Source organism: Dermacentor andersoni, chromosome 3 (genome assembly GCF_023375885.2).
Source record: "Dermacentor andersoni chromosome 3, qqDerAnde1_hic_scaffold, whole genome shotgun sequence".
NCBI classification, from domain to species: Eukaryota; Metazoa; Arthropoda; class Arachnida; order Ixodida; family Ixodidae; genus Dermacentor; species Dermacentor andersoni.
The window spans coordinates 204,176,684-204,189,103 of NC_092816.1; the positions used below are offsets into that span (position 1 = coordinate 204,176,684).

Here is a 12,420-nt window from a genome sequence, read left to right on the forward strand (position 1 = left end):
ATGCGCTCAGAGCCACGCTTACAGCCATGTGCAGCCATGGTCGAGACATGTGGCCGTGGCTGCGCACTTACCCCCCCCCCCCTCCTCCCCACCCCTCGCATGAGCTTGATCGCGTTACCTCGAGCTCACTCCCCTCCCTCTCTTTCGCTTTGCTCATGCAGGAAGGCGGCACTCATGCATGAAGTCACCATCTTTCTCTCGCCCTCGCGCACTCTCACCTAAGCACAAGATGTGCAAGGCACGGTAGCATCTTATCGCACTTGGACTTTCTATGGCACATGATGCGGCTTCATGTCGGCATTTGGAACTGACTTCCGGTTGGAACCAGTTGTCCTCGTTTCTTGTCCACCCCAAATCTGCCTGTTTCTTCTCTGCTGCTTGGTGCTCCAACATGTCGCGGTCCCTTTGTGCTTGGGCTTTTCCCTCCAGTTGTTGCGTCAATCGGTGACTGCCAACACTTCACAGACGCTGTTAAATTTGAAAGTGGCACTTAGCTTGCAAAACATTCAAGTCCATTCCCATTCACATGCAACCCTAGTGAGAACAAATAAAATGTGTTCAGCGTGGACTGAATTGCACAGCATACACGAGTCTTGCACGCTGCAGTCGCAACACTCTTTCTGTGAAGGCAGGATGTTGAGTGCGGTGGTTTTGCTAAATCTAAATTGTAACGTCAAAATCTGTCCCAAATTGGTATTGGGGTCAGATGCATTTCGGCTGCCCATGGAGACCTAATATGTAGGCTTGTTCAAATCCCAATTTTTTGGTTTGAAGTGAAGTCGAAGCGAGTAGTTCTAATAGTTGTGGGATTTGCATAAAACCTTGACATAAGAGCCAGATGTTGATATATCTTACAAAAAGTTTGTTCCTTGCTTGGAAAAAAGGAAGCTGGTTCATCTCTGGGGCCCGATCACTGATGAGCGGCAAACCTCTCGCGACGGTTTGCAGTCCACTGCCACGCTTGGCTTGGATGTTAGGCGTTGCCAGCACTGTTTTGCTCGGTGCCGGCCAACAATGTTATGGCTTAGTGCCATTTCAATGAACATATATTCAGTTATGTACGGCTCTCTCATGATCGCTGCGAATAACATGTTTGAATAATCGAGCAGATGCAGAAATCAGTAGATGAGTGTAAACAAATTTATTGTGGCCTTCTCTCTATACGATGCGACTTGCTGACCAAAACAGAAGCTGTTCATTACACATTTTGATATTTACCATATTTTTGTGTGTATGACACACCAAAATTAGTATGATCAAGGTTGTGGGTTCGGCGTGAATTTCAACCTGAGGTGTGGTTTCATGGCTGTGTGGCCCGTACTGCCGTGAAATGACCTTCAGGGTAAAGCGTTCCACTGTCAGCATCACCGAAGAGGTGAGGAACAGAGCTGCTGGCCAAAGATACAATGTGGATGAATCATGCATCCGCTACTGGAGATACTGAAATTCAAGCCAAAGCGAATGTCAAATAGCACAATATTGTTAGAATATTAAAAATATAGAATATTCGTACAAGCCTCACTAAAATGTCGTTCATGGAAGCCCATGTTCTTACAAAGCTAAATGCAGCGGCGCTTCAGTTCGGCATCTCATGTCTGGAGCTACTCAGTGAAAATATCTAGTGTCGTCCACACTTTCTTCTGGAATGCGTATCGAACCAAGAGGCCGTTTGCATTCTGAAAGAGACTGGCGATCTGCTCTTACCACCTATGTGCACAGTGAGCAATACCAAGACCCACACTGTGCTTCTTTCTTCCATTACATGTGCTGCATATCAGATTCAATGTCTTGTTTGACAGTATCGCACTTTAAAAAATTTTCTATATATCTGGGCACAATTTCATTGGGTATAGTAGATGAATATAGAAAGTGAACTGAAATATGGTCATTATATCTGGGACCACCATAAGTGGGTTCAGCCGTATATGTATCAAATAATGTAAGAAAGCCTTTTTTTTTACCAAACATACTCTTTGAAACCTTCATATTTCTGTTATAAAATTGCAAGAGTACAGTAGAACCTCATTCATACGTTTTGGAAAAAACCACGAGAAAAAATTTATTAACTGGGAAAACGTACGATGAGAATAACTAAAACACAGAACTGTTATTGACATCTACGTAATGCAAACCATCACGCGGATCGTTGCAGCACGCAACGCCAACGCGCGTCGAGGTGGTGGTGCTCCAGCAGCCCGAGACTCATTTTGTTGTTTTCCCATTGCGTAGTGTTTTAAGGAGGCGGGAAACCGAAATGAAATCACGCTGGTGGGTGACGCCGCCTGCAGCAAGGAACTGCGGAACATTTGGATTATCGCCTATTAAAAGCGTGCAGTATGTGACCAATGGTACTACTCACCATGCGGTGTAAAACAGATCGGTGAAGATGCTTATCGCATTAGGTTTGGCGGCGTGCGACAACCCGGACAATACTGAAATAAGAAACTGTGTGCTGTTTTCACGTGAGATGGTCGGCTATATACTGTTCTCGATCATGCGCACCTCACTTTTCTTGTTAACATGGGATCTAGTGGCCGGAAAACGTATATGATCGCAGTCTGCAGCAGGGAATGGTGTGTTTCGGTTATCGCCTATTAAACGTATGCACTACGCTTCCGACGGCACCACACGCTGTGAAAAAGATGGGGGAAGATGCTCATCACAATAGGATTGGCGGTGATAGCTGTGAATGCTGCCTGTGACGACTGCGCGGAAGATTTGCTGGTACCGAAATGAGAAAATGAGTTTGCGCCGGCGTTTTCATGCGAGACGTGCGGGCGAGTATTGCGGTAAAGCTGCCATGGCGGGCAGCTGTATACTATTCTCGAACGCGCATGCCTCGCGCATTTTCTTGTTTCCATGGGATCTAGTAATTGGAAAAGGTGTCGTACGATCCCACTTCGGCGATGTACTGAACTTTGGTGCCGAAAAGTAGTGTTTTCCGGGAACTTAAGAACCGGTAAAAAATGAGCGTAACTCTACTGGGTCATTTTTTTGTATTCTTGATTGCGAACGTTGGCGCTGGAAAAACGTACGTAACGGGAACGTGTCAACGAGGGTCTACTGTATTTGCTATTCGGTTCAGTATTCTAATGTTGTTTTCCTCTGATATTTGTATTTGATTTCATTTTAAGATTTCACTATTTGAACGCCTGTGTGATGTGGGGTCACTGCCTGGCCTGCAGGAGCTGGAATATTGCCAAGCCGTGGTGCTGTCGGTGGTAGACGAGGCCGGAGTGCAGACGGTAGTGGAGCAGCTGCTCGCGGGTGCTCGGCAGCCCAGCCAGCGCCGTGCGGCTGTGGCCCTGCTGTGCGCATTCTGCGCCCATTCCAGGGCACCCCTCACTCCGCACGTGCCTCAGCTGCTTAGGGAGCTGCTGCGTCTGTTCACCGACACAGACCGCCACGTGCTGCAGCTTGCTGGGGAGGCTCTCGCTGCCGTCACCAAGGTAAGCTACGTGACGCACTGGGACTGCGTTGGGTCTTCTCTGGCCAACGTCTCGCGAAGTCTTGCTTGGTCCTGAACCTATACATTGCTTTAGATACTGACTCCGACGGTGTCGTTGTGAGGTGTCTGAATGTTAAACTGCCAATTTGTCACTGCCCCTGTGCTGCCACATATCAACAAAGTGAAATCAATCGCTTTTCATTCATTGTCGCACATCATCCAAAGGTGTACATGGCATGCTTCTTTGACAGTGTTACCTGTGCACCGACGCTCTTTTGCAGTCATGTACACTTTGGGCCTGATCAAAGCGCTCTGAGATGTTGCTTTTTGGCTCTCTGATATTCATGTCAAGCTTATCAAACTACTTTGTGTTTTACAAACACAAACAAATCATATTTTACACAGTGACTCACGTTGCACAAGTGTAACCTTCTTTTTTTTCTTTTTTGGTAAAACAGTAGACTTCTGTTAATTTGACACCGGTTAATTCAATTTTTTGGTAAATTCGATCCCGACCAAATGTCCTGGCCGTCTACAATGCAGTTCCAAAGTTCCAAACTTTAGTTATTTTGATCCCAAAGCTGGCCTTCGCTGTATAATTTGAACTTGACCAATCAGCATGTGCGTTCCTGACACCTATGGTGAACTCAATAGTCACCCCTTTAGGGAACAGCGGATGCGTCAAATGCACGGTAAAATTTCCTGTCAAAAACACCTATTTTCGGCCTTCCCTAGGAAGATTTTCAAGAAATAACCATACCTCAAAATGTCTGCATGCGGGTATTTACCCAATTTTAATGTGTGCCTTTCTTTTTTTTTTTTAACGAAATATTGGGCCGACAACTGCATGCATGGTCGATTACTGCCTGCGTGGTGCAATCAAATATGAAACCAAAAACCATCTTTGTGACATTTGTATGCCTTCCCACATAAGACTCTTGTATTGTGGCAAAGGTGGGTTTCAAAACTGCAGTGAAGCTGGCTTTAGAAAACCACCCACCACGGTGCAACACATGTTTCTTTCCAAAAATCTGGGGTAGGTAACATTTTTACATTGTTTATGAGTGTTACTGTCATTTCTACTTTAGTTCTCTGCTTTGGAGACATGTAAACTAGGTGCCATATTGATTTGGGGGCATTTTAGAATCAGGTAGATACTGTAGATACTGGCAAATGACTCAGTGGTGTGTTCTTGCCTTTTTCTGTGTCATATAATTTGACCCATCAGATAATTCGATCAGTTTTGTCTGTCCCGTCTGGGTCGAATTTATCGGAAGTTGACTGTTCAGTCGCTTTTGATGGGACCTCCTGTGAAACTAATCAAATTATTGAGCGAGACAAATTAATGAAGAGATAGAATGCCCACACATGCCACTGTCTCATTCGGTAGTGTTTACCTGATCATAACACACCCCCGAATCCTAATGTGCACCCAGTCTTTATAGGTTCAAAGCAAAAAGTCAAATGTAGAAATTACATAACTTATAGATGAAGCTATACCTTATTTACTTGATTCTAACGCACCTTCAATTTCTACTTAAGAAAACGGGTGTGAGGCACACCCGTTTTCTGTGACCAAAGAAAGAAGGCCTTTACAGTACCATGCACTTCATTCTTTCATAGAGAAATCCAACTTTTTCTCATTTGGACAAACTAAGATTTACTCCCAATTTACTAAAATTGGGATGAATAAAAGAAGTTGCAGTTTCTGCCGAAAGGCAAAGCATGGATTGCGATAGCAAATTAGTAGACAGCTATACCAAATGAGAATTGTAGCTTTAATGGCAGTATAAACCATTCACTTACTAACTAAATTAATGAGCACAGTGTCATGCACGCACAAGCAAACATGAACACGTCTCACTGGATGACCGAAGTAAAGCTGATTCCACATCTTGGTATATGAGAGCCCGTACTCGCGACCGCTTCGAAGAATACGTTTTGCTGTAGGCCTCCAGTACCTTCGACTTGTTCTTCAATATTGTGGACAACGTCGAGAGGGGCACACTGTGCCTTTCAGCCAACTTGGTCTTGGAACCCGTGTTCTTACCCGCTTCTTGGATCAAGCGGAACTTCTGCTGCAGCGTTAAAATCTTATACTTTGGCATCTTCGCTCACTGGCACTTCTGCACACTTCAGAAAAAAAGAAAGAACACCACGCTAGCTGCAACACTCTTTACCACCGCACACAAAGAAATGGCACAGACCGGCGTTGCGCACACACGTCGCCGTAGGCACGGAGAGAGAATGGGTGAACGGCAGCCAGTGGCAGCGGCACGGAACAAGCGTTCACGCTGTGACTGTGAGGAGTGTGCGGAGTGGGGGATGAGAGCACGTGACAAAAACCAGTATGCCCGCTGCGTTTCAGTGAAGCATGTCTTCTCCTCTACAGGCGAGCGTTTCAGTGGTGCCCAGGGTGTACCGTGGAATGAGTTTTGTGCTAGCAGTACTACGAGTTGGGCGCTTCGTCTATAAATAATCGCAATTGCTACGTGGCATCGCCTCGGGTCTCTGAATGGCCATCGTTTCATCGGGTTTACGGTGAAATGGGGATCGGAAATTGCCACGTAGCACCCCAAATCTTCGAATTAACTGGGTTGGCCTAGGCCCTTGGTTCGAATTATCGGGTCAAATTTACATTGGAAAATACCGTATTTACTCGCGTAATGAACCCACCTTTTTTCCAGATAAGTTGACATAAATTTGGGGGGAGGGTTCATTACGCGGGGAAAAAAAATTTAGATATTTTTTAGGTCGAAATTTCATGTCACAATGAAGATAGGAAAATCGCAATCCCAACCTTACCTTTATAGTAAAAACACGTACGCGATGAATGTGAATTAAAAATTCATTTTTATTTTCATGCTGCTGGCTGCTTATGGTCTGTCTCACTCGGGCTCTCTATCTGAATCCACGCTTCCACTCATATCGCGTGATTCTGTATCAGCTCGTGGGATACGGCACATCCTTCGTTGCGGAGCCTCTTCACATAGCTCAGAACTTCTTCCTCGACGCGAGGAAACTTGCCCTGCTTCGGCCCGCGAAAGGCCCGGCGATCTTTCTTCGTCGCTCTGAGTTCCTCTTGTTGATTCCTCCAGTAGCGCACACGCACGGGGTCTACACTAAAATGCCGTCCAGCCGCGCGATTGCCATGCTCCAAAGCATGCTCCACGACTTTGAGCTTAAAACCGGCCGTGTAGCTAGCGTAACGCCCCATCGCACAACGCGCAGAAAATGCACAGCACGCACGAAATAATGCAAAGGTCGTAGCGAAGCACTTAAACAGCAACAAAATAGGACTGGCGAAATGGCGACCGACGCTGTCCAAGTGCGTTGTCTTTACGTCGTTCTGCCGCCGCCGCGCATGCATGGCGCTATAAGCAGAGGTTTGCTTTGCATTTAATAGATGGCACTCGGCAACCTGCATCATCATCATCATCATTGTAAAAAAAAAGAATCTAGAGAAGTTTGACAAATTGGTTCGAGAAATACAAAGAAAATAGCCGAGCGTGGTGGAAACTGCCGTCACCCCATTTCAAAGAGGACGCCCCAGTAAAGCCCTTTGCGCATCCACCAACGAATCATGCAAGGTCAATGAACGATCAACGAAAGCGTGCAGTCGACGCCCGCGTCACCCGCGTTCGCGTCGCCGGTGTTCAGCATCGTTGGCTTCAAATGATGTTTATTTTATCACTGCGCGATCAGACAATTTTATGATCGTCGACAGTCGACAGCGCCGGCCAATTGAGCCGAGATAACGCGAACATGCTGAACACCGACCCTGCGGGCGGGTGCGCGTTATTTACGCGAGTAAAAAAAAAAAAAAAATCAATTTTCGACGACAAAAGTGGGGGGTGGGTTCATTACGCGAGTGGGTTCATTACGCGAGTAAATACGGTACGGGACAGCAGAAAACCTTTGAATTATCTGGGATTTTGGATTAACCGAGTTCGAATTAACGAGGTTTACTCTACTTCTTTGCCAATTAAGAATAGGACACACTTAGGGTACTCACTTTTACCTCTTGACTGGGGGCGATCCTCCGACTTACATGTATCACTGGATGACCGAAGTAAGTGCGGCAATAGTCTGACAGTACTCCATGTTCTTATTCAGTGCCCTGCAATAGAAATAGAGACGAAAAAGTATTTCGCTTCTGCATATAGCGAAAATATACCTCTTCACCCTGCATTTTTTCTTAGCAATGACCCACTTTTTAATCTGCAAATAGTCTTAGATTTCTTAGCCAAAACAGATGCCCTGAAAATAATTTGGCCAGGTAATTTTAACACATGATTAACAGCCCTTGTATTTGAGGGCCCTCTTGAAGCTCTAGTGTCACTGCTGTTTCATTGTCGTATACTTTTACCAAAACACAATTTCCATCGCCCATGTCCCTTACTAATCAGTGTCATTATTTTAGTACCTATATATTTTACGCCATATACAGCGACATTTTTTAGGCCCTTTTACAGCCATGTCACATCTACCAGGATGAATTCACTGTCCACGCCATTCAGAATACATCGTTAAAATTACAATTTGTCATGACGTTCTTTGGCCATACCTTACCCTTGTGCCATTAAACACTGCACATCATCATTATCGGCATTTGATAAACCAACTATTTCATGCCGTAAGGCACACCAGTCGTTGGGCGCAGCTGATTATAACACTTTATCCAGACTCCCCCCTTGCCCATAGGTTAAATGTAGCAAGCTGATTGTGTTTTCGAATACGGATATAGTGGACCCAAAAAACTGGCCATGATGCAAGTTGCGCAAGCTGACAGTTTGTTAGAGCGGAAACTGCCTGGCGCCAGGTGTCCTCTGCAACGTGAACCTGTATGGCAAATCCCGCACATTGTGCACTACAACACACCCCAAGAAGGCACTAAAGACAATCCTCGCTTTCCAAGCAGGCGATGCATAGTAAAGAAAACCATTAGTTATGTGGTCACTCTAATATTAAAAAAGAAATTTTAGCCTCAGCTATTGTTTTGTTGGACTTTCCGGTTCCCAGCTGAAAGTGGCCGCTTTCATAGATGGGGGGGGGGGGGAGGCAAGTGCCCCCTTGCCCCCCTCCCCCCCTGCTGTACGCCTATGGTGTTTGTGTAACCAGAGTCAAATAAACAATGTCTGCTGTAAAATTATGCCACATAGCTCAGCTCAAAATGCTTTCTTTGAAAACACTGAGCTGTTCCACTTCTGTCTTCATAAAATTCGAGGGCACATTGCACTTAAATTGTCTCGGCTTCAGATGCAAAAAGACATAAAGGAAAGCTGGTGTGTCATGCACTTCATTGCCTTGGGCTGTGCTCACTGCATTTTTCTGCAACTTATGGTCTCCTTGCAACATTGCAGACCCTGGACACGAACCAGCAGATTGAGTACGTGATGGATGTGCGGCAAGCAATCCGGTTTGCGGCTAGTGACCTGAAGGGCCAGGAGTACCTGCCGGGCTTCTGCCAGGAGAAGGGCATCTCGCCCATTCTGCCCATCTTCCGCGAGGCCATCCTCATCGGGGTGCCTGAACTCAAGGAACAAGCGGCACAAGGGCTTGGCGAGGTGACAACATGTGACCACTGCGTCTTCCACATGCTTGACTTGTCTTTTTCAGCAACTGCAGCATCACTCGCAGTTTATGACCAATGAAGTGGTCCCATTTCCTGTTATCTTGTCACTGTTAACTTGCAGCACTTTTAGGGGCTATTTACACTAGGGACCTATATTGTGGATTAGAGAACGAATTATCCATAATGTCGTATTCCTTGAACCTCATCTTCTGAAAGGACTTTGTGGCATTTGGATAAATAGCCCCATTCTTCAGGAAAGTCCACAGGACAGTCTAGAGACATCCCAACTGGAGAACCAAATGCTTGGATAGGGGCACAGTGCTGACAAGACAACGAGACCAGTTTTCTTTTTACTGTTTGCCAATTTAGACAGTAATCTTTGCCCACTCACTTTTGAAGACTTGGCCATGTGATCTTGCTTTACATTAAATTTTGATGCTGAAGTTTGTAGCTGCTACTGCATTTTCCTTTTTTTCTGAAAGCACAGCCACATCATTGTTATGTCATGCTTTGTAGCTTGTCTGTGCAGGCAGTCGTCAGCCAACTTTAGAAGCCCACATGTCTATTCACCTTCATTTCATATCACAGTCATGTTCCGTGGGCATAAATTAGAAATAGTAGTAGCAAGAAAACTAATCGCAAAGCCTGCTGTGCATAATTACATGGGAGTGCAACATGCAATAACCATGGGAGCCAGCTTCTAAAGAGGTTATGGTTTCTAACATATAACAGACTGAATTAAGCTGCTGATTCAAATGCAGGCAAAGATAAAAGTGCAATAGTGCATTGAGATATTTTCAACCTGTTTGCATTTTAATAAATGCTAATAAATACATTGCAGAGGTACGTATGATGAAAGTGAATGTTACTTTTGTTTTAGTGTTTGCTCAAAAAGAGCAAACAGTAAAACAAAATCGCATTCAGTTTTGTTGCTTTGTGTAAAGTATATGCACGCACGCACATGTACACACACAAAAAAAAAGTACTGATTTTCATGTCGATGTGTTAGTAAGCTTAGTTCTTAGACCTGTTTAGTAGCTTAGAATATTTCTGACTACTGCCATCTTTGTAAACAGGAGGTGATATTCTAACTTCTGTGTGTGAGCATGTTTGGATCCCATGTCTCAAATAAGTGTATTGTATTTTCGCAATAAGTCTACTGTATTTTCGTAATTCTATGCACCCCCCTGCTATTGTTGCAAGAAAATTTGGAAAGAACTTTGCTTGCGAATCTAAGCACCTGCTTTTTTGCGAGGAAGAGGGCATAGCCAAGACTGCCAAGCGCACTTGCAATGCTTACTCTGTCGTCAAGTCAGAGTGTTCGGAGTACCGAGGTGGCGCAGTGTCGGGCACCTTCTCCTTCTCATTCCATATGCCACACACCCTAGTCAATGGTAGAACCCCTCACATGCCAGCACCGACTTCATGCCACGTTCGATAGCACGAACGATGTCCAGTTTTTCTTTTATGCTGAGCACCCAGTTTTTGTCCAAGCTTCAGCATGACGCGAGTCCTAGCTTGCACAATGCCACAACACAGGCCACCACTAGCCAGCCACAACGCTCTCTGGCTCGGTGCCGAAATGATGCTGATGTTAATGTGGATGGATGAATGGATGGATAGATGGATGGATGGATGGATGGATGGATGGATGGATGGATGGATGGATGGATGGATGGATGGATGGATGGATGGATGTTATGAGCGTCCCCTTTGGAATGGCGTGGTGGGTTGCACCACCAAGCTCTTGCTGTTATATTGCCTATTGTCCTACCTATGTTTAAGAAATAAAAGAAACAGAAACCCATGAGGAATTCTCATAACCACAGTTTCTGAACCCCTATTGTGAACTTTGTTTCTGTATGCCTCCGTTGTTCGTTATTTCCCTACTTCCACCAATCTTCCAATTGCCTCTTACTACTCTCTATTGCGGACATGTTTACTTTACCCCTGCTCTCGCTGAACCCAAGGGCTTCAAGGATGCCAGTGGTGGCTAAATAGACTGCTGGGCAGATATTTTCACATTCTAATAAAACATGCTCCGTAGTTTCCCTAGCGTTACTGCAGCAAGCGCATGCTTCTTCTTCCTTCTTATAGTATCTCACTTTATAAGTGCTTGTTCTAAGGCATCCTGATCTCACTTCAAAAAGTAAAGAGCTTCCCTTTGAGTTATCATAAATTTTTTTTTTCCTGATTTCGTTTTTTCTTAAGTAGTTACTCATCGCAAATTTCTTTTCCATTGCCGCCACCTATGAGATTATCTCAGCCTCTCTGACATTCCACATGACGTTCTTTGTTGCTGTGTTGCCCACCCTACAGGCCGCATACTTGCTGGTAAGCTTCCTGGTTCTTTTCCTCCGCTGTGAATCAGTGTTTTTCGTGTACAAATACCTGAACACTCTCCCAGCCCATTTACTTTCTTCCATATTCCTTAGTCATTCTTCATAATAAATTTTACTATGAGCTTCCTTCACTTCAGAGCTTCTTCCATCTTCTTCCCCCTTACCTCATAAATTAAATTCATTCTACTTTGTTGCCAACTTCACCCTTACAAGCGCCCTTTGTGTTTGCGCTTGGAGGCCGTTTTGATCTCTAAGGCTTGTTCTGCCTGGCCAACCTACCACCGTGATTGTGCTACAAAAAGCGCAAACACTTTGTGTTAACCGATACGTATGCATAAGCTGATACAGTTTATGCTGATACAAAACGCATTATGTTTAATGGCCGCTGAGTCGGGGATTTGACTTTACTACTTTTAAAATGTAACTACCGTTTAAGTGGGTGTGGTTTAACTAGGTTTTACTGTACCCATTTTTTTTAGTGCAATGGAAAGCTTACTGGTCATAGTGTCAATCATGCAGTGTTAATGCAGAATATGCCATTAAACATTTTGTTTATATGAATTTTTCTATCTGCATTGAGGATATAGTTGTTGACAGGAAGCACGCTGGAAAGAGTGATAGGTGAGCCGGATAGCAATTTTACATCAGCATTGATCGGAGACGGACGACAGGTGCAGTTGTAGCTGTCTTACTCTCCACCACATTTTGCGCCAGTCCTGTGTCTCTTGTCTTTCTTTCCTTCCCATTTGAATTTCGCGCTTTCCTTTATCTCGTTCAATGATGAACCAACTAGCCCAGCAACAGATTTTGTTAAGCTGCTTGTTAACGTCGACTTTTTAAATTTATAATACGCTTAGAATAAAGCGCAAGAGCCTAATACAGTAGAACCTCATTGGTGTGTTCCCATTACATACATTTTCCGGCACCAAAGTTTGCAATCGAGGACACAAAAAATTGCTCAGCAGAGTTACGCTCATATTTTACCAGTTCATATGTTCCCGGAAAACATGCTTTTTCAGCACCAACATTCAGTATGTCGCCAACCGTATGATACG

The 12,420-nt window shown here is 44.7% G+C and overlaps 1 protein-coding gene across 1 annotated transcript in view; it reads left to right on the plus strand.

Annotated features, from left to right (window-relative positions):
* Positions 1 to 12,420, plus strand: part of l(3)80Fj (lethal (3) 80Fj) — a 378,408-nt gene that overhangs the window by 317,521 nt on the left and 48,467 nt on the right. The window contains exons 46-47 of the mRNA XM_050172680.3: positions 3,186 to 3,449; positions 8,812 to 9,015. Of these exons, the coding sequence (XP_050028637.2) occupies positions 3,186 to 3,449; positions 8,812 to 9,015 (468 nt within the window). The remainder of the gene's footprint in view (positions 1 to 3,185; positions 3,450 to 8,811; positions 9,016 to 12,420) is intronic.